General features: G+C 44.6%; 1 protein-coding gene across 1 annotated transcript; it reads right to left on the bottom strand.

Annotated features, from left to right (window-relative positions):
- Positions 1 to 1180: 1180 nt before the first annotated feature.
- On the bottom strand, positions 1181 to 21433 carry LOC135241528 (importin-7). Its single transcript, XM_064312011.1, has 25 exons — positions 21235 to 21433; positions 16515 to 16596; positions 13491 to 13644; positions 13158 to 13316; positions 12715 to 12871; positions 11070 to 11159; positions 10699 to 10793; positions 10054 to 10138; positions 9819 to 9953; positions 9599 to 9698; positions 9252 to 9328; positions 8995 to 9111; positions 8167 to 8256; positions 7696 to 7861; positions 6818 to 6978; positions 6137 to 6265; positions 5821 to 5887; positions 5506 to 5631; positions 5324 to 5421; positions 5147 to 5242; positions 4137 to 4357; positions 3548 to 3756; positions 3189 to 3395; positions 2540 to 2656; positions 1181 to 2448 (listed from the first exon to the last, which is right to left on the bottom strand). The coding sequence occupies exons 1-25, from the start codon at positions 21316 to 21318 to the stop codon at positions 2351 to 2353; spliced, it is 3120 nt and encodes a 1039-aa protein (XP_064168081.1). The 5' UTR covers positions 21319 to 21433; the 3' UTR covers positions 1181 to 2350.
- Positions 21434 to 22803: the final 1370 nt, after the last annotated feature.

The following is a 22803-nucleotide window of genomic DNA, read 5'->3' as shown; positions in this document are numbered from 1 at the left end:
TTTCAATCATCAACCTTGCGCACTCACTCCGTCCCAAATCCAAGTCATACACATTTCTGGGCAAGATCAGACGGGGCGCCATTCTGGTTTAGTTATTTAGTAAGAACGAGTGTGGCAAAACATGTGCGGTGCATTCCATAATTCTTGTTTATTGGTGTGACAAATGCTTTTCGTGACGTGAAATCAAAACAACGAAAACAGTAAGCGTTCACTTCGAGAAATAGAATCATATGAGCCGAAAAACCAGTAAAGACATATTCATGTTTCCCAGAAGCAGTGAAGAGCAGCCATTTTGAGAGACCCAAACAATGTGCGGATGGAGCAAGGCGATGTGGGCAATGCAGTGAAACAAAAGGCTGTAGTGATGGATTCATTGGAAGACTAGTCAGGATCCCCTTCAGCTTGACTAAAGCTGACTGCTCTCTAATATGCTATTACAAAAACGTTTGGCCGGTTGTTGCAGCACGTTGCATACGCATCTGTAGAGTTTTATGTCGCACTACGTGTCTTAAGTATCACTAGCTACCAGTGAATTGTCTTGCTCCGTAGTCTAACAGAATAAATGAGGCACTCTTTTAATTCTGTCAGTTTAAATGTTGATATCAATGGTTGAGCTGTGGCTACCTTAAAATCAAACTCAACATTTGACTTCCGTATTGTGCGTTAAAACCTTCGCCTGTTTTAGGCTTCCAGAGAGGATTATAAGGAAAAGTGTTCTGGACCTCCCGTCATGGCAAAAAATCAGTCTGCATGTCACCACTACTACTTGAAAATAAAATACCATCTGAAAGATCAAGTTATTTTTTTACCTTTCCACTGGAGTATATGGTAACTGTAAATTCATAACTCCAGTAAATGAAGATGGACCACCAAAAATGGCTGAATTTCCCCATAATTTCCAGCAATTTATTACACTTGTCTAAAGTGATCAGCTAAAACAAATTGGATTTCCTCAACTTGAACCTTTCATTTACTTAATGTTTCATGAATAGAAAAGTATTTTATGAGCAGCACCCCACTCTTTATGCATGTCTTTTAAGCATTGCTTCGTATCTTGAACAAGGGTACAAGCCATGCTTCACCTTAGCTTTTTTTTTAACAGTGAGGTAGAGTAAATTCAAACACTTGCAGATCTGCCCTTTTGAGCTTGACCATCAATGATTTGTCATAGAATACAATATACACCTACACAGGTATTTATTTTAATTTTGTCTTATGTTGAACGATACGTTAACACAAAAACTTCCAAAAGCTTGTTTGTGAACCTTGGCTCGACCTTCCAAAGTGAATGTGCCTCACCCTCCATTCTGGAACTGAACAGTTCACATGTATAATACTGCAGAGCTTACCACTTCTTCACATGTATCCCAACTTCTTTTTTAATATACTGTTGTATATATAGATGGTCTGTTCATACACCAACCAAACACTTGAGAGCTCTGTGATCAAGTCCAATTGTACATGCTTCAATTAAGTAATCAACCTGACTCTCAGTGCTTACAATGCAAATTATTTTGCATCTAAACTGCACACAAACAGCATTCTTTTCCCCAGAGCCCAGAGTGTTGCCATTTCTAGCAGCAGAGAGAGATGTCACTGATTATTCAATGCAGTAACAAAGTACATGTGGTAAACAGCCATAACTACGAGTTGCCTGCAATGTAACAAGTTCACAGCCATTTCCTTTTCAAATAGTCTCAAATGATGTAAAAAAATTTTGCAGTCTGATACAGAAGACTAGGTGACCTGAACGATAAGAAAGTGCTAGTCATCAATTTACAGATATCAGGCATTGTGTAGTGCTATGACAAGTATCCAATATGCTACATATGAATACACTTGCTTATACCTTTGAAATCCCCAAGGTAGTTTTGTCAGGCTACTTGAATACCTTGGCTTATATACATAACAAACATGGGAATTTGTTGATGCGAAAATGTAGACAAACACTACAGCCACCAATATTAATTTAAAGTGGCATTTGAGCATACACCATGAGCCTGATGAAATGTTTAGTCCCATTTTCAATTTCAATTCATTTGTTTTATCCCCATATTGTTGTTATGGGAGGAAAAAAAAAGCCGTCATCATGGTGTCTCCTCCGAAGTTTGGACTCCATGAGATAATGCTGTTCCAAACTTCTTTTTTCCCCACCCCATTTGGTCTTCCCCAGCCGCTGGTGGCATTTGGTTGCTTTCTCCACCTCTTCTGTGCTATGTCCAGTTCAATACAGTCAGTGTGAAGGGTGAGTGAGAAGAACCAGTTCCTGGAACCACTATTGGAGGGAACAACACAAGCCTTTTCACTTCACTACAATCAGTCACAGAGTTAGAAAGGGGAAGAGGGCAACTCAGTTCAGTCCTGGAGCATTTCCTCCAAAATTGAAGTTGGATGGCACCACTGGAGCTGTGAACTTGTATCCACCATGCTTTTCAATCATCTTTGACTCTGGAAAGAAAAGACAGACATTTGAATTCCTGTCTTTAGGGACTGACTGGCAGCTTCTCACTCAAACTGAGGTTTGCGAACAGGGACGTACCATGAGCAGCCCGTCTCTGGTCTGCAAGTGTGCCAATGTCGTGAAGCTGTTTTCCTTGCTCCTCGTCTAGACTCTGCGTGAGTGCCTGGTACCACGCTGGGTCACGTGTCTGGATGTCTGAAGTGACACAAACCAAGTGTGAGGGACAAAGTCAACAGGGCCCCCTCTGTGTTTTCGGTTCTGTGATTCTTAAAAAGCAAGGATATTTTTCTAAAGTCATAGAGTTAATTAGCTTGCATTTGCTGATATTAGTCCAACAACACAGTGCTTGTCCGCAACTGCAAACCCTTTCTAGGCTGGGCACATTGAGGTTCTGGGTCATGGCTGTCCCATTTAAGACAAATAAGAACACAGAAATGAATCCATTCTGAGTGGGTGCAGACAGGGAAACTGCAGACAGACAAGGGAAAGTACTTTATGCAGCTCCATAGAAGCAAATGTTTACTAATTTACCAAAATGAAACCAAATATTTTTTCACACCTGATTTCACACTTAACTGATACATCCAAAGGTGATAAGCTAGAACATGAATGTGAAATTCTGCGAGTGTAACACATAGATGTGTATCCTTCAGACCACTTAGTTCTGAGGGTCTCTTATAGATGTGTATATCCATCACAAACCAGCGAGTTCTGAGCAGTCTCTTACTCTGCAGGATGACCTTGAAGATCTGGTATTCATCTACAAGGTTGTCTTCGTCATCCACAGCGGTGGTGTAACCCTCCAGAGCAGTCTCCTCAGCATCATCTTCCTCCCAGTCCTCATCATCACCATCCTCACCCGCCTGCTTAGCCAGCATCTCCAGGTACTCTTGCCCCTCCTCATCAATATCATCCTCATCACTGCCCAGCTCAGCTATAGGAAAAGACAACAGCTCATCACTCATCTCCTGCTTGGTGTACAATACAAAAAAGCTGTTTGTCTGACCTGTTAACACCAGACCATACGGCTGGTAGTTCAGTAACACTGCAAAATGTGGAGATCACACAAGTGAGACGTGTGCTCACCGTTCTCCTCGTCTTCCTCCCCATCCTCGTCATCTTCGTCCTCATCGTTCTCGTGCTCGGCACGGCAGGTATACGCCCTCTTAAGGCCATTGAAGAGCAAGATGGCGGCGGGCAGCAGCTGGCTGGCAGCCTGGGTCACAGCCTGTGGTCGCTGCTCTAGATCTATGAGCGCACACAGGCCCAACACACACATCTTCCGGTCATGTAGCCTGTGGAGGACACACGTACACACACATCAGCACAGACTGTAGCACAGGCACACTGGACTCTGATGGACACTGCAACAGGTTCTCCCGTCGCTCCTCACTGCAACTCTACCTCAGTCTTTCACATTACATGACTGTATGCCTGAGTTACACTTAGGCTGGAAGCATACTTGAATTTTCTTGCAAAACGTGCACATGAAGTGGTTGCATCCTAGGCGATGTAATGCTCTATTTTATAAATGCACTGCGTTTTCTCTAACCATATATCCATTATCCTGACCAGTGGAGACATACACCCTCCGCTGAAGAACAATAAACCCAAAATCTGGAAGCTGGAACCCGTGATAAAAATACCAAAATAAAAAACAAAACTGGTGGCGCACCCAAGGAAGCAGTCAACGTCCTTAAGCCACTGTGTGATGAAGTGGTTGGTGATTGGCTCGGTATTGTTGGGGAAGCGCAGGTTCTCCAGTGTGTTGAGCAGCAGGGCGGGGCTGTAGTACAGCGCAGCGATGGCCACCTGCAGGCACATGGTCCGCAGCTCACTCGTCTTTACCTCCCGTGTCAACCGCTCAAGTGCCAGAGCCACAAACAGTGGCACCACCTGCAGGGGGCAGCACAGAGTATTCAGCACACTCACAATGACACAGCCTGCATGGAGCAATAGAGTATTCAGCGCACACACCAAAGCATATTAAATACTGACCAGCTCCAGTTTGGAACCAACAAATTTCAGATAAAAAGAGTACAATCTTGGGCGAGACAGAGTGGCACAGTTTGTAGAGTAGCTGGCTCTCAACTCATATTCTAATCCCCCTCATTCTGCCGTTTGATACCCCGCCAGAGCTCTTTCTGTACTGTGATCTCATCTTTATGTTAGCCCCCATCTTCTTTCCCACTGTATGAACTAAGTGTAAAAATGTAAAAAGCAGGGTGGACTGTCTGCTGTCCTTAAGAAAGTAGAATTCTAATTTCTCCATTAGTTACATGATAACAAAACCTACATTACTTTACAGTGAAAAAAGGATTCACTGAATATAGTTTCAATGCTACCAAATCAGCTGTAATTCTGCTGAACTTCAGTCAGGATGGCCACACTTTGACTGCTACCTCTAGTTATGCAATTTCAATGATGTTTGAGAAACATCACACCTGCATTAACCGAGATATAATTTTTTACTGGCGCATCGTAAAAGCACCTACACCAGCACATTTGTGCCACTGACTGTAGGTATGAGTGGAGTCCTTGCCAGTGCTTCAGATGTGTAAGAGTCTTTAGAGACTCATCAGGTGCGCTGTGCGTTTACCTGATCTGTGTGAGTAAGTAGATTCACTCAGGCGTGTGTGTTTACTTGGTCTGTGTAAGTAGCTTTAGAGACTCATGTGTGTTTACCTGGTCAATGCCACGGCCTTTGCATTGCAGGATGATGACCTCCAGTAGTTTTGCTGCATGGCATTCTGGGTCCTCCCCTGGATCCCCTGTCAGCACCTGCAGAAAGACTGATGATATAAGCACACTGCCAGAAGGCATGTTCACTCCCACACCCACAGCTCAGCCAACAGTAGTCACCTTCTTGCACATGCTGTAGATCATCTCCAAGTACTTGGTGTCAGACAAGAGTGTGTCGGTATCCACGGTAACATAGTTGTGCAGGAGGGGCATCATGTCTGTGAAACAAAGTGGCATTTATTGATTTGGGGAGGAGGGGAGGAAGGGAGGAAGGGAGGGAGAGAAGAAAATGGAGGCCGTACCAGTGAAGTAGTCAAAGCCATCCTGCTGGAACACCTCAAAGACCAGGGGGAGGAGCTGCCACATCTGTGGAGAGACCTGCTGGCACGTCAGGCTGTGCGCCAGGGACAGGATCTCCTCGTAAAACTCTGGGGAACACAAACACCACATCAGCTCATGGTCCCAACAGCTCATCAGGCAAACAGCCGGCAAGACTATGATCCTGTAACACAAAGCTGTTATAATTTCATTTATCTAGGCGTGTCAACTAAATAATAAATATTTTTGGAAGGTACAACAAGGTGCTCCCTGTGTCAGTGAGCCAGTGGGGCACTCACCCAGAACATGCTGCTGCAGCACAGTGCCGATCACCTGGAGACAGATGCCCTCCAGCTGCTGGGTGATCTGAAACAGCCCAGGAGGTCACTGTAGTTTCAACACAACCAAACGCCGGTGCGAACACACACTCATACATGCAATCAGCGGGCCATGGATGACACTGAGCAGGGCGTGCGTGCGTGTGTGTGTGTGTGTGTGTTACGCACTGAGCAGGGTTAGGATGGTGTGTTCATGGAGTGGATGGCGAGTAACGGACAGAGCTGGGTATGGTTTGTGTGCGTTACGCACTGAGCTGGGTGTGGCTGGGGTGCGTACCTCTTTGTGGTCCTCCACCACGCTGAGCAGGGTGTCAATGGTGTTGATTATGCCCATTGCTGTCACTGCCTTGTCATCGCCCCCCTCCTCATCCGGCCCGGTCTGGATCACCTGGTTAAAGGTCATGGCCTGCCAGAGAAAGGACAGAGTTCATCAGAGTGACCCAGGGGCCAGAGAAAGGACAGAGTGCATCAGAGTGACCCAGGGGCCAGAGAGAGGACAGAGTTCATCAGAGTGACCCAGGGGCCAGAGAGAGGACAGAGTTTATCAGAGTGACCCAGGGGCCAGAGAGAGGACAGAGTTCATCAGAGTGACCCAGGGGCCAGAGAGAGGACAGAGTTCACCAGAGTGACCCAGAGGACGGTACATGAGGCTGTGATCAAAAGCGCTGGTCAGAGATCAGCACCAATTAAACCTCAGAAGGTGAGCTGTGAGAAGCAGGTGCCCCATTAGTCAGCCCGAGTAAGACTGGATTCAACAAAAAACATTAAAACCCAAAGCTTCAGTGACCCTATATCTATCTATAACTACCATTCTAACACACCCACTTCAAACAATAGAAAAAACATTACTTTAAAAAATGTGTTACATAAAATCATAAATAGGCTCCGTAATGCAGAGCACTATGATTTCTAGTTTCATTTTCATGGACCAAATGTGTGGAAGATGGCAGAAACTCACTAGGTGCTGAGTCATCTCCACAGCAATGGGCGTGACCTCCTCGCTGTACTCGCAGATCATCTTCTGGATAACGTTGGTGAGGTCATCGTTCTCGGTTACCCGGACGATGTGGAGCAACGCTTGCATCACCGGCCGGATGAAGGGAGTGATGTACTCCTTAGCTGGGAGAGAGGAGAGGTGCCATCTTTAACCCCGTCACTGAGCTCACATCGAAGTGTGAAGCCTCGGCCCAAAATTTAAATCTGAGCATTGAGCTCCACCCTCACCCATACATTTGAGCATTAAGCCCCACCCCTAACCTCACATTTAATAAAATCACTTATGAAATTCAGTCAAATGACTGAATGAGTATTTCAGAGGGTGTGAACAGAGTTCTAGCTCTATACTAAAGCCACAATGCGCATCACTATAGCTGCGCCCACCTGAAAACTCAATCTGCTGCTTTGTCTCTCTGCCACTCTGAATAGTCACCACAACTTCAAGAGCTTCCTAAAATGAGTACAGAATAGCAGAGCCCCCGAATACACTGCTGCCCACTGCTCTTTAATGGTCTGTGTCTGTAAGTGGGTGTATTTAAGAGCAGCCCAAGTTAAAATAAACACCATTACTCAATACCTCTACTTCCGCCCGCTCGTTGAATATTCTGCTTTTCAATACTTTCTGTTTCATATCATGTTTCTGTAAACATCACTACCCGGTCATGATTTTCTCATATACACCAGTTTTCAATTACACTTTGCGTGTGGCACAATAATATTATTTCTAGGATTGACGTTTTTAAAAACATAATTATACATTTTTAATTAAACTGAAACGCTTTGTATCAGCTTAGTCTGAGAGATGCTAAAGTAACAGTTCATATTATTACTCTCTCCTACCTTTCTCCTGGTTGCTGATGAGCACTTGCAGCGCGATGGCGGCCTCCACTTTGACGGGCATCTCGTTGTCGTTGATGAGGCAGAGCCGGGTCAGCTCCAGGGCCGTCTGCAGGTTCTGGTCGCTCTTGAACTTGACCTCGCAGAAGTAGTGCAGGACCCAGCAGGCCTGGACACGCAGCAGAGCAGAGGGGCTAAACGCTGGACCCACTCCAATCACCACCACTTCACATTCACTTCCACTTACAATTTAAGGGCAAATGTATGACACTCAAAGGTCTGTTTTTGGCACAACAGCTGCCCTGAACTACAGGGCAACATTTGCACTTTACAAATATGAGGTCAAATGCAAATGTTGCCCTTATATTGTGCCAACTTTCCCCTGACATTCCATGACCTTCCAGTGTGAGCACATTTTCACGGCTTTGCCAGGACCATAGGGCTGACTGTGCAGACGGACGCAATGCTGCTCACCCGAGCCCTCATGTAGCCCAGCTCGCTGCGGAAGAGCGGGAAGACGTGGTTCTGCAGCATATACTCCATCTGGTCTTTGTAAATCTTTTTCTGCAAGGGCACAGAGGAGATAAATGTGATAACATGTTCAGGTATGATGCATCTCCTGACAATTCATAAACAGGCATTCAAAATGAACAGAAATAATCTTGTGTAGTCTGATAAGTGGAGTGAAGTTCATACATCTGACCAAAAAAAGGACAATGCCTGTACCTGTGCTCAGCTGAACTGCACATATATACTTTCCATATGCTCTTTGGGGTTTGTGATCAAACACGCACAGTTTCTTACATACTGCTTTATTTACTCCCAAGTGATAATGGGTAGATATGCGGACTTCAGACTATAAAAAATCCCCAGAAGAATCGAAAAGGCACATTCCCTGGCAGATTTAGTCTAAAGAGAAACCTCTTTTGTCAAATGGCCATTATAGTGTTTATCATTATTCCCAGTTCTGCAGCCCACACAGTAGCTGTACAGTACCCCTGCTCTTATGCAAGCATTTTCTACAGAATAATTACACTGTGGCAGAACGTCTCACAAATGGGTATGGCTGATCTACATTATTTAGAGCTGTATAGTTAACTACACTGCACTGAGCCAGTATATATTCTAAAACAGGGCCTGTAGGAGACGTACTTCCAAAACGCACACTGGCAGCGACTGTAATAAACCAACACACACACACACACACACACAATTTGCAACACTGCTAATAGAAAGCTCAAAGCAAACAGCTGAGAACGTTGACACTAGCTGTGGTCTCAGAGCAGCCCCTCTGTCCCTCACCTTGAGCAGAATTTCGGCCAGTGAGCCGATCATGTGGAGGGCACCGTCCTTCTTGCGGGGGTCCGCAGCGGGGTCCGTAAGGATCTGATAGCAGAAGCCCATGGTCTTCTGAAGCACCTGTCATTCAAACACAAAACCCAATCAGTGCTGCCTTCGGATGAATAACCACTCCCCGTACTGTACTGCCGCAGCTGAGGGTACAGGAACAGGACCTCCATATCAGGGATACGGGTCTCTGTGTCCTGTCCTGCGCTCACCTCTTTCCTCTTGTTGCAGGAGGTGAAGAGCAGTGTCTGCGCAGCTGTGGTGGGGGAGATGAAGTCCTCGAACACGTCTGCGCAGGAGAGACCAGACACAGTCAGAGCATGACTGCGCAGAGGAGAGTCAGCCTGCATCTCTCCTGCTCTAGAGGAGTCCTGCCTGTGCGTTTACATCGCTTCCACAGCCACAGGAAACAGGAAACGTCCTGATACAGGAGTTCAGTGTTCTGCAGTAATTCAGTCTGCAGTTTTTCATGTGTTGTGCTGGGGCAGCAGATCCAAACCTGACCGCTCACCCATCTTCATGCAGAAAGAAAAGCAGAGCCATAAGCCATTTTTCTCACCAAACTTCATGCGGATGTACTCGTAAGGATCCTCCTGCCACAGCTCCTCATCGCTGTCTGTGTAGCACATGAGAGGGAACACCACGTCCTGGATGATCCCCTGAAAGCACACAAACGCATCAGAGGGACAGGCAGACCCACAGGTGACCAGCAGTGGGGCTCAACCCAGACAGGGTGAAGACCAGGGTGACTGCATGCCATTACTGCGGCGCCTGAATACCTGGATGTGCGGCTTTAGGTTCTTCCAGGTGAGGGCGTGGCTGATACCCTGGTTGATGTAGTTCAGGGTCTGCTGCAAGACTCTGGGGGCCACGTACTGCTTCTCTTTGTACTGATACAGTACCTTCAGCAGCACCTGCAGGGAGACAGGCCCAGTCAGCCCTCCCATTGGGCAACACAGCACGCGCACACTGGATCAGCACGGGTAAGGCCACAATACCGCCCGCGTTCCTCACCTGCTGGGCAGAGACAGCATAGCCCTTGAGGAAGAGCTCAGCAAACTCACTGTACTCTTTGGTGGTGTTGCCCGGGCTACCATACCTGTGGGAGGGAGAGGGAGGTGCACTTACTCAAAGAGTCTCACAAACACTTGGTCACTAAGCACACAGGTGACGGGGGCATGGGGATGCTGCTAAGGGATGCAGGTGAAGAGGCAACGAGTGCAGGTATAGAGGGTCACAGGCGATGAGCGCAGGTATAGAGGGTCACAGGCGATGAGCGCAGGTATAGAGGGACACAGGCGATGAGCGCAGGTATAGAGGGACACAGGCGATAAGCGCAGGTATACAGGGACACAGGCGATAAGTGCAGGTATAGAGGGACACAGGCGATAAGTGCAGGTATAGAGGGACACAGGCAACGAGTGCAGGTATGGAGGGACACAGGCGATAAGCGCAGGTATACAGGGACACAGGCGATAAGCGCAGGTATAGAGGGACACAGGCGATAAGTGCAGGTATAGAGGGACACAGGCGATAAGTGCAGGTATACAGGGACACAGGCGATAAGTGCAGGTATACAGGGACACAGGCGATAAGTGCAGGTATAGACGGACACAGGCGATAAGCGCAGGTATGGAGGGACACAGGCGGCAGGCTTGCCTTTCAAAGAGCCGCGCCAGGATGTGCAGAGCCCACTTCTTACACTTCCACCACGGCAGCTCCGGCCGGTCGTCCTCATCCACCTGCAGCGTCTCCTGTGGGCGGGCCCATGTCAGTGTTATTACACCCGTATAAAGGGCGATCCGCACACTGTATAGCACTGTTATAAAGGCTTAGTAATTGACATGCTGGGATCTATTACACCAGGCTACAAGGATGGCCTTGTTAAAGCTGTACTACTACTGTGAAATACAAACTCAAATATGTGAACGTATATATACATATGCATATGTGCAATTACATACGTACGTGCGCACGCACACACTCACTCACACACATGCACGCACGCACGCACACACACGCACACACACCTGAGGCACATCTCTGTCTACCACTGTCTTCAGGATCTCCATCCACTCCGTCAAGTTCTGCCGATTAATCAGCTCCAACGGCAGGTTATACTAGACAGAGAAGGTTGGTGTTATTACACTCAACACTGTCATACACACACATGCACATACCCCCCAGGGTTCAACATTAAAGTTTTTCACCAGTGGGATCAGTTGGTAGGAAATCTACTATAAATTTACATTTGCCTGGATATGACCAAGTTTACCATAATAACATTTAACTTATTATTTACCTGGTATCATTAAATATTGATGTCAAATATTAGAAATTATGTTAGAAATCATTAGATAAAGCATTATATGAAGACAATTAAGCATTATATTTTGGAAACAAATCTACTACAAACAATATCTGTTCAGTGTTTCTCGTGTATTGACTTTATTTGGGCAGCCTGCCAAACAGATTTGTCCCAACCCAAACAGATTTTTTTGTATTTAGTGGTTTACTTCCCCCATCAACAATTTCTACTTTACCGCAGTACAAATGTGGTTCAAAAAGAAAATGCATACGGGCAACAAAAGAGAATAATCTGCAGCTGTTCAATTGTTATTTTGAAATGATGAAATGTGACCTTATATCATAATAAATCCATCCAGGAGATTTGCTGATGTTGTTGACAGTGCAGAGCATGGCTGAATGTTATGTTTTAAATTCCTTTTCCCTGAAGACTGCTTTACATTCCATGCAATTTAGATTCGCAACGTGACGAGCTGCAACTGGAAACGCTTCGCAAAACTCCGGGTCTACATTCTAAAACTGACTCATTCACATCAAAGCGACAATATAAGACGTTGCTTGCAGTTACCATAGCAACAAATCTATTCACTTCCTTGTTTTCCTTGTAGGCTGCAAGAGTCACCTGGAAAATATCTAGGTCAACAAAGTGAAAATGGACGAAGGCAGTAGCGACAGTGAGGTGCTTGCTGTAGCAGCAGTGCTGCTAATAAAAACAAGGCTTCATAAGAGCTCCAGTCCATGGAGGCGGCCATGGGTGCTTCAGCGCCTGGTACACCGAGCGTATGCGGTTGAGCAGTGACCTAGATTTACCATCTTTCCTAATTTCACCTGTCTTTTCCCTGAGCAGTGTGCACAACGAAGAGCTGGTGTCACTGTTGATTCTGGACGAGACTACTCTATGTATACTGCACGCTCTTTAATTGACACAGTGATTTAAAAAAAAAAAAATGTATGTCGTCACCAGTGCAAACACCATTTATGTAAATACTGTAAAGTAAACAGCCCATGAATTTAATTGCTTACAATACATGTAAGCCCCAGTGTTTGCTGGATCTTTTCGGTTTTCTAATTTACGCAGGTCGGCTACACCTCATTCTAAAACAAGGATGTCGATGATGCTGCTGCACTTCAATTGAATATTGGTCATTCCTACCGTACGTGGTGTGCCAATACTGAGCCCGCATTTGTTGTCAGCTTCTGTTAGCTTAGTGACATTAAAGGGAGATTTGAGCAAACCAATTTGTGAATTAGCCAGGAAGTGGCACTTGCCAAATCAGCACCTGGTTTTACTTGGTCCAGGTAGGTGTTATTGTTCAACCCTGCACACTATGGGCTGATACCCATGTCCCACTTGCTGTTCTGAGATACCTGGAAGAGTGCATACAGGATCTTAAAGATCTGCTTCTGTATTAGAACAGAGTCGCTGGACGGGTCTGGCAGCAGCTGTATGAAGCGATCCTTCAGCATGGGCATGAAGATCTGCATGGCGGCCACCAGGGGGCTGCGCTCGTCTGGCTTCTTATACCTGCGGAAGCACACACCTGTCAGACCCACAGAGAAGCGCCTGACTGGCTCTGATCTTGTGTGAGCTAGAGGAGTAGCACCGGATTGGCCCAGAGGTTGCAGGCTACAAGCACCTGATTGGTCCTCAGCTCACAGATACTGGGGTTAGAGTGTCTGATTGGCTCTGAGCATGTGTATGCAATGGCTGGAGCAAGGAATCTGATTGGCTCTGAGCTCACACATGCTGAAGCCAGAGTGCCTGATTGGCTCTGAGCTTGTGCAGACAGGGGGAGGGGGTGGCTTCTTACTCATAGTTCTTGACCAACTGGTGGAGGCAGAGCAGAATGCCCAGCCAGCCGGCGCTGTTGTCAGACTGCAGGTAGAAACCGATCTTGTCCACAATGGCCGTCCACTTGCCGGGGTAGTCGTGCTTGATCATTTGGTGGATGCATGTGGTCAGCTGCACTCTGAGGGGTGAGGTCAGAGAAAACCAGGAGGTTAAATGGACAGGGCAGGGTGGGGTAGGGCAGGACAGGCTGGGCATGATGAGGTGGGGCAGAGTGGAAAGAGGCAGGGTGGAGTGGGCCAGGGTAAGGAGATGCAGTGGGGCAGGGGGGACAGATTAGGATGGGGCAGGTCACCTGATGCGCTCAGGTGAGTGGATAATGGCCTCCACAATGTTGTCCCGGATGAACTGCCGGTCCTCCTCGGGGATGTTACTAACAGGGGAATCCCCTGCTGCCGTCTCCCCCTCACTCCAGTACTGTGTCACCATGTTTTTCAGGTAGATCACACCTGGAGGGCATGGGCACAGTCAAGATAAAGACGGTTAGTGTGACTGGGTATCACCCCACTCCCCTAAACCCACTCTGCGCCAACATTCCACTCCCCCAAACCAACTGTACACCAACACCCCAGTCCTCCAAACCCACTGTGCACCACCATCAGTGGGAGAGACACCAACACACCCACAGCGGTGAGCAGGTACTCTAAAACACATTCGCACCATGTTCCCACAGCGCCTGCAGGAGGACCTCAGGAATTGCGGTCACTGCCGTATGGGACTGGGTCCTGCCACGGCACTGGCAAGCCCACCCCTCTGTGTGGGTCATCTTACTGTCCCAAACCTGATTCCCAGACCACTGAGGAACCTGTGCTCTGGACACCAAGGCTGGATGCGGCTCAGAGCTCCACAACCCAATCTCTACAGGGACTGATATTTACAGTGCAACATACATCCTGATGCAATTCAGGTTAATTAAGCACCTTTGCCCAAGGATACAACAGCTGTGCAACACTTGGGAATTGAAGTTGCAACTTCTCAATTAAAGAAGCTGCCAAGATACTACACTACTGCCCAACGCACCATGTGACCCCAGGAGGAGAAGTGCTGCGCTATAACCCTACTCCATGCCAGTTATCATAGTGACCTGGCCACTTGAGCAGAGATAGGACACACAGCTTACCAGCAGGCCTGTGGCCAGGAAGGTGGTGGTGACAGGGGGTTAGACACCTGTCAGTCACTGACACCACCACCTCACTGTGTAGCCAAACGTAGAGCAGAGGTAACATTCCCCACACGTAGAGCAGAGGTAACATTCCCCACATCGCTGGGATGGTTCTGCAAAGTTGAAATACTGCCAGAACTTCCCCAGAGCTTGGGAGAGCGCTATGACCTGGCCAAGTCCAAAATAGAGCAATCTGACACTGTGCTTTCAGCATTTGCTGGCAGAGGCTGGGGTTACTGATTTGGGCTTTAAATGAGGCTGGCACTCAACAAAACCCTTTTACCAAATGGCAGTAACCCAAGCCCTGCTATCACTCACACAGACAGGCATGAGGTTCCGCCTAATTTCAGCCCCATCCTTCCTGATGATGCATTCAGATCTCTGCCTGCACTGTCATCACACAGCACACTCCCACTGGCTTGCTGCGTCATAACTAGGCAGAGCCTCTGTGTCAGGACTACAGCCACATGTGACAAGCTGCCAACTAATTAAAGGGGCTGGATTTAGCTCACTGGCATCTCAAATAAACCTGGAGTGAAACGGTTGGGCTCAGGCTACCTGTGTAGGGCTGTCCTTTTTACATCGGACTGTGGCGTGTCTGTAGTCAGAATTAAGAATGTGCAGAATAAAAAACGAGGCTGAGCAGCTGTTCCCATAACATAAAACACATGATCACATAAACACATACTGCCAGAAACTCTGTCCTTAAATACCCCATACAGCCACGGTTACTTCACACAGCTTGTGATATAGTGTGCGTATGGAATGCGCTTCCTCAATCTACTATTTTCCCCAAGGTGTTTATGTGTGCGTGTGTGTGGGTTTGGATGAGTGTATGTTCCTGTAAAACAATTAGAAATGATCTGTGAATTTATTGGTACAATTTGGTTGTGAATGATACCGCATTTCAAGTTTTTAAAGTTTTGACAGCTTTCAAGTTTACGTGCAACCTCAGACATGCTAAAGTAACTACAGTAGAATCCACTTAATTGTATAGAAGAACTAAATAGATGCCCGCACGTGCAACTCAGGTGTGCGTTATCAACGCCATCTTTTCACATACATTTACAGATCATTGTGTGATATAATTCCAAAAAAAATCCTAAATATGTGCTAATGGTTAATGCAAGTGTACAATCTCTTTACTGTGGAATGAATGGGAAACGTTCAGGATTTGGCAATTCTATGCAAATACCTGAAAATGTGTGATAATCCGTTATGCAATTAAGTGGAATCTACTCCATTAACCTACACTGTTTTTGTAACACAAGTGACAAAAAGGATGGCACAAGCATTCCTTGAGTGAATGTATAAAAATAATTTAAATACAGCAAGCTGGCATTTGTGTGGATTCATTAAGTTCAAAGATGAACTACTATTGCAACCTGTTTTGAGTGACAAAAATGAAACACATAACAATTCTAAACACCACTATTCCTGTAGAATCACTCCCTTTCAATGTGTAAATCCTTCAGTATTATCTATATTTCCCCCCAATTCTGGCACTGAAAATATGTAACCTGCCAATAAATATTGAAATTGTTCCAATTTTTTATTTTTGTCAGGAGTTTCATTTTTAATAACCTACGTCTCAATGCATTGCCCTGGTCTTTTAAAAGACCAGAACTTTACAATCTAAAAGTGGTAGGGAAACGATGTACTGAGTTGACTGTGGCAGTAAAGCCAGACCAACTGCAGTCGCTGTCACACAAAGTCACCAATTAAGCCCAATTCTGAGCCAGGAAGAATGCTGGATCACCTTCTGATGTTGTCGCAACCTGCACCTACACAACTCCCTTCTGACATCATCACAGCCTCCTGATGTGATCATCTTCTGAATCACAACCTACACCTCTAGAACAGCCTTCTGGTGTCATCGAAGCCTTCCACTAACTCAGGGGCTTCCTGTCAGGATTCTGGGCTTGCCATTTTCACTTCAGCTTTAAACGTATTGGTTGCAAGCTTCAGTAATATGTACTTATTACTGTATAAACAGTTATTGCGTATCTTAGGAAAGTTACGTAAAAGTTTAAAGAGAACTCCATCTAATGTTCATAATAAACCAACACTTTTAAGTGACCCATGGATCTCCACTGTGCCCCTTTTTCCAAGCTTCCATGAAAATGACTGGAACACAGACCTCTGTGCTAAACTCACCTGCTTGTCTGACGGGCAGGTCGAGCTGTTCGGACATGGTGACCTGCAGTAGGGTGGACACAAAGTTCACTTGGGAGTGACCCTGTCAATCAAAGCAGAAGAGAAAAAAAAAATGGTTAGCCTGCTCAGGGTCTGGGACAGGGGACCAAAAGGCACATCCATGTTATTCACAGCAGTGCACAGGCTTCATTCAAAAAATACCATTTCACTTCATCCTTCTTCAGGCGGTATCTATGACTGCTGGTGGTTAAAACAAATCCATCCGTAAAATACATTCAAGGTTAACATGCTATATCCAAACTCTGACAAACTGACAGCGCAGAGGCTCTGCAACTTCTCAATACAACAGCACTGTACCTGGATCGCAAATAAAATTAACAAAAATCAATACTAACAGATACGAGTCATTTAGGACTGAGGAATTCTGGGAGAGATCTCGGAGGACAGGAAGCACAGAGAGTGTGACAGCACCCGTCTGCCTCCCTGCAGGAACAGAACACACAGTGCAGTAAAGTCTGCTGCCAAAACAAAGGCTGATATGCCCAGATGGAGCAAACCAGGCCACTTACATGATGAAACCAAGCTGCAAAACCTATTGAATTACAGCTAGACTCTGGTTTGGTATACACATGTCATGGCTACTGAGTGATTCAATTTCCCCTAGCGTACATAGCAACTGATATGCGCTCCCGTGTGGGAAACAGCAGGAGACAGCAGTTCTTACACAGATGTACAGATGAAAGTGCCAAAAATGGTAAATACACTCAAAAATGATATAGCAGGTTAGCTCCCAATGTGAGTGGGCATTGCAAATTGGGGGAAAAATTGAGACAAAGCTTGAAAGAACAGTCTTCCAGGAGAGTCTTCCGTCTACCCTGTCAGCAGAGGCATAGCAGCTAAAAAGGCCATTATTCCTGCAGGCCTTAAAAAGAGCTTTATGGTCTCTGCTGTGACCAGATTAAATCTGTGCTCCAACTAGGCCAGTTATTTCAGTCAGTGCTGCAAACAAAGCTTCACTGCACCATCCTGTCAGCCAATTTCTGCATGCCTGACACAACGAACTCCGCTCCCATCCTGATTCATGTGGAAACGCCAGCCCCAGACCCCTCCCCCCACCTGTTGCCCCACTCCAAGGCAGGACCAGTGAGTCCACCGAGGCTCACCACATGGAATGACACGCATCAAGCATCACCGCAGCTCTTGCCTGGGCAACGGTCAGGTGGCAAGGTCACAAGGACATTAGCTGAACCACCAATCAGAGCGCTCCTGTGCATAGCAACTGTCGCTAACAACCACAGAGTCCGTCAAGCTTTCATTTTGAAATCATTACCTTCTATGTGGATTGTAACTAAAATAAGGAGTTGTAACCTATCTGTATATGAAAACGAAAAACAAAATGGTTAAACAGTGCACACAGGAAGCAAAGAAGTTTGCAATTCAACAGTGTTTTAGAGATTTTAATGATGAACTGTGGCAGTTTCTCTTGCATGGAATAATCCAAGTTTATTTTCCTAACATGGCACTCTTGTGATTAGAAACAAATAAAAACAAAATGGCAAAAATATTTTTCATCATGGGACTTATATTAAGCATCAAAAAAGTTATCATAATACCTGTAATAAGCTAAACTGGCTTTACAATAGCATTTTAATCAGTAAAAAAAGTTCCATGACATCAAATAGGCTTCTTACTAAGTCGTCAGAACAAACTCAAAAGCGTATAAAAAGAAAACTGGGCAGAAATGGGTATGGACAAACTGCACCAAAGTTCTATGAACTCAACGTGCTCAGTGCTCTTGTTCCTTTCTTAGACGAAAAATTCAATCACAATGCTAACTACTCAAAAGAAACTGTAAATGCAATTAAGATTGGCATTTTGGTTTAAGTGCCATCATTGCCATCCTTACAATCAGAATTTTACCATCTCCACCACCATCACATCAGGAATTATGATGGCTACGTCATCTGGATGTATCACCGCCAATTTGTACTAATTTTTGCCATTACTACATTTTGTGTTGTTAGTAACTTTAGCATATAGTTAGTTACATGTTCATCTGTAACTAGCTAACTGCTAAAGAGTGAACACAGGATTGAGAGCAATAGTCTGCAACTCGGAAAGCAAAAACTCCAAAAAAGCAGTGAGTGACCGCAAGTGGAAAAAGCAACTGATAGAGAAAGGGAGAAGACATTGCCCCAGATAGCAGTACTGGTATCCTCAAACCAATCCTGTAAAGAGCTAGCTACATCTAGAAGAACAATGTACAGGGGAATGGGCACACACTCCAGGAGAAAGGCAAGTTAGCAGTATGTTTGTACGTTTGAACCTGCATAGAAACATTTCTGATGACTGCAGCCATTCAAATTCACTGTACCAAGGAATATTTAGGTTACATTACCAGTGAGAAGAAATCACTATTAGACAAGAGTTGGGTAGGACTAATTTTATATTTTGACAAATGCAGTGTAAGTTTAAGAGTCTGTTTGTCTCAGTCTGGCATTTTAGCTAATGTACCACATAGGTAAATAAATTTGAGTACAGGAATGGTTTAACTTCCGAGAGGGGTAGTTCTCTAGAGTGTGGTTTCAGTACACGCATAGTTTTCCCACAGACATATCCACACTGCCAATAAGAAAACCCAGTCTAAATCAATCATGTACGCACACCATGTATGAGTCCAGCCAACATGATCAGCCTATCACTGCGCACCACACTACTGAGCATGTAGCCTCAATCGGTGCTGCCCCCTCAGATTCCCCATCTTCCCCTCACCACACGGCCTGTGTGCCTCCCTCATATGGCATTCCCAACCACTCAAGAGAAGAAGCTAACCACTAGCATCTACAAATACTGGCCTCCCTGCCACCTTTATTGTTATTGGAAAGCTGTATTGCCCATACCTAGCAGGTATGTAAATAAAAAACAAAACAGAATAGCCCTCCAGTCTTCCAAGTTTCCAGAACCCTCCTGAGCCTCTTCCTGGATGCAAAAACAACATCAGTCACAGACACAACTCAGGAAGTTAATATTTCATTATTGAAACTAAATTGTTTCACAAATACTCATGAATGAAAAGGTACATTTAAATAATTATATCTAAGGACCAGTAATTATAGGGTTTAAAATGGAATTGGCAAAAACTGACAAATTGGCACATACACAAGATCGCGCGCACCGCACACACCTCGGTTCGACCTGTTGACATTTCCATTGTCACTAAAAGATTGTAAAATATTCAGAGCTGCTGACTGCAGGAAATGACATTGGCCAGTCCTTCAAACACACACATATGATAAACAAAGTATCTCTTTGAAAAGCCTATCGCCAAGCAAAAGCTGACAACTTTCCTGAGAACACATTTTACAAACAACCACGCTTGTCTCACGGCACCCTCTCACTTGGGTTTCGTTTCAGTATACCTCAACTTGAATCGAAATGCTTTGTCTTCAGTGTTTGTATCGATTCACTCACGCAGTATTACAATTAAGGTTGGTACCATGAAAAGTTTTTGGCCATGAGCTGTTCACTCAAGCCTAAAAGGCCCCAAGCACTAACAACTGACGTGCGCGCAAATGTCAAACTAACTTAGCTAATGTTGGACACGCTGACTCTAGAGTCGGTTCGAGACAGATTATTTAACACCAACGGAACGGATCCACAAAATAAGAACATGAGGCTTTCGATATAAAATAACTAACTAGAAAAACAAACTGCAGATTCTGCACACCCATTTGTATTTTTAAAAATCCGCGTTTTCTTAATTTGACAGCTGCAGTTTCCACTGAGAACAGCTGACGTTAGCCAACGTAGCTACTTCAGTCCATATGTTTCCATAGTAACAACTACATTTTTTCACATAGTTCAACAGCTAAAATAATACACAAAGCTATCTAGCTAACGTAGATAGCTAGAGAAATAAGATATACTTCGTGTAGGTTAGCTGACTTTTAGCTTTTATATCCTATTCACAATCGTACAGTGTTAGCTAGATCAAGATGTAGATCTACAGCTAACCTCAGCTAGCAGCCGTGATTTCAGTTTTCAAGAAGGCACAAACTTCAGTCACCGGTATTTAAACTGTGTCAGTCCTCCAAATTTAGTACAAAGGACGTGAAAAAATAAAAAATCCACGGCCAGCTATGGAACGTTAGACTAGCCAACTATGTCTTTATCAGCAGTCTGTTATAAATATTGCTGGCAAGATAACGGCTAGTAAGAACGGCTAAAAATCAAACGCAAAGCTACGACTAACGTTAGCTAACTTAGTCTAGCTCAGAGTTAGTCCAACGTTAATCATGACACTTACTAGCTAATAGCAAGGTAAAGAAAAATTATTGCGAGCGAATGTGGTTATTAGCCACATATCACATCCGTATCCACAGTTAAAACAGCGAGCAGGGTGAAATGAACTGAGTGGCTGGGCTTTGAACTTCCATTACATCACAAACTGAATCAGAAAATAAATAGACTACGTAATGTTTATGTTTTGGTGTTGCTATGTACAGACTAGTAAAACGGCTGATAGTCAAGCAAAAACCTTTCACATTTTAGTCCAAACATCCTAGTCCGCACTCTCTGTAGTTAGCTAGCTAGCAAGTTAGCAAAATAGCTATAATTTATGTACAGCTAGCTAGTTAGACAGCTCCGTTACCACTAGCTAGTGACCCCATCATAAGACTATTCCAACCGTGAGGCCCGTCACCACCGGCCTGAATCTTACCTCGTTTAGCTGTCTCTCCGCAGCCTCCCGCAAGTTCGGGTCCATGGTTCCCCGAAGGGCCTCGATCAGGGCGTTGGGATCCATGACTACTCTGTTATGGCTCGTTTTCAGAAGGTACAGCGAACTACGAAATCCTGATCAATGCGCACATGGACGCGCTGCTCGCTACTACCGGCGCAAAAGGAAGAGGCGAACGGAGTACCCGGATAGATCAGTACCGATTTCTATTCGGAAGTCTTCCGTTTCTGACGCAAAGCACTCTAGGAATTGTAGTGTATTATTATTATTATTATTATTATTTCTTCTTTTGTAATTATTATTTTTAATGATGACAATAATCATTGTTACCATAATACAATATAATACACAATGATTTTGACTACAGAGTATTGTTTGTCTAATTAGTATCACAATAATTATTTTGGACTAATAAGTAATAAGTGCAATGCAGCTGGTGCTTCATGCATTGCATATTGACTGAATAATACCAATCAGCATAAATGCTTGATCAGCATAAATCAGCAATAGTGCACAGGAGTAATGATTTTCTATAGCCACGCAAGGCAAGTGTGAAATGTGTAAAGGTGTGAACTTGTAACTTGCTTAACCCAGGCCACTGTTGAAGAAAATTTCTTGACAGTGGCCAGAAATTAGTCAGCGTTATGAAAATTAATTGCCAAAACCTTACTTGCGAGTGCCACAATACAAGCATTGCATGTTAAATGTATTTAGTTTGTCAACCAGATTTTCAGGATAACTTTGAATGTTTTTTAACATATATCATAGCTTGCATTGTTGTACAGAACTGGAGTCACATTTAAAAAAAATCAACTTTATAATCAAATACTCTAGATATTTTTGATATCTGGAATTCAGGAGTAATTCACAGCAGTATTGTAGAGTGTAAAGTACAGCAAGGAAAACTCACATCAACTGTGATGGATTTTCCTTAAGAACAAATTTAAAATGTAAAAAAGGATAGTCATGACTGTTAATTAATCTGTGACCACACATATGCTGTCAGTTGTTTTGATTTATTGCTGAATTGCAAATTGTGTAAAATAAATAAGTCTGTGTGCAGTGTACCATGTGGATACTGTTGCACTTTTGTGCTGAAAGATATGCTTTCTATGTGTTTGACATTTCATCCATGTTTACTTTCCTTACATCTCCCTGTACTGGGTAAATTGATTGTACTGAGTAATTAGCCACATTAATTCAAGTGCCTACAGGAAGACTTGATTGAATACCAAACAGTGAGGTCCATTTATGCAGTAGAAAAAAACCTTCACAGAATGAGCCACTCAACAGTACCTGCTTTATTGACTAATTGAAGAACAAACACATCAGTTATTAAGAATTATAAAAGGAATATTGTGAATTAAATTGCCTTCTTGAAGGATTTTGGTATTCCATAATCCCACATTCCTGCCGTAAAATTCATAAAAGCCATGGCATAGGTTTCTTGGGGATTGGTCTTTTGGAATCCAGTGGAGTTTGTTGAAAATAATTTGGTTTGAATATTTTATTGAACCTTAGAGGAATATTGTTAATTGAATTTCCATTACG

This window comes from Anguilla rostrata, chromosome 16 (assembly GCF_018555375.3).
Source record: "Anguilla rostrata isolate EN2019 chromosome 16, ASM1855537v3, whole genome shotgun sequence".
NCBI classification, from domain to species: Eukaryota; Metazoa; Chordata; class Actinopteri; order Anguilliformes; family Anguillidae; genus Anguilla; species Anguilla rostrata.
Note: the sequence above shows the minus strand (reverse complement) of the source record. Positions and strands in the feature narration are given on the sequence as shown.

What these genes read in the sequence shown, in the direction of transcription:
- LOC135241528 (XM_064312011.1), bottom strand. Translation starts at nt 21,318, where the DNA reads ATGGATCCCAACGCCCTGATCGAGGCCCTTCGGGGAACCATGGACCCG. An exon ending in ACCTAAAGCCGCACATCCAG is followed by an intron (nt 9,699 to 9,818) that starts GTATTCAGGCGC and finishes GTGTGCTTTCAG; the next exon opens with GGGATCATCCAGGACGTGGT. An exon ending in CCAGAGACGGGCTGCTCATG is followed by an intron (nt 2,449 to 2,539) that starts GTACGTCCCTGT and finishes TTTTCTTTCCAG; the next exon opens with AGTCAAAGATGATTGAAAAG.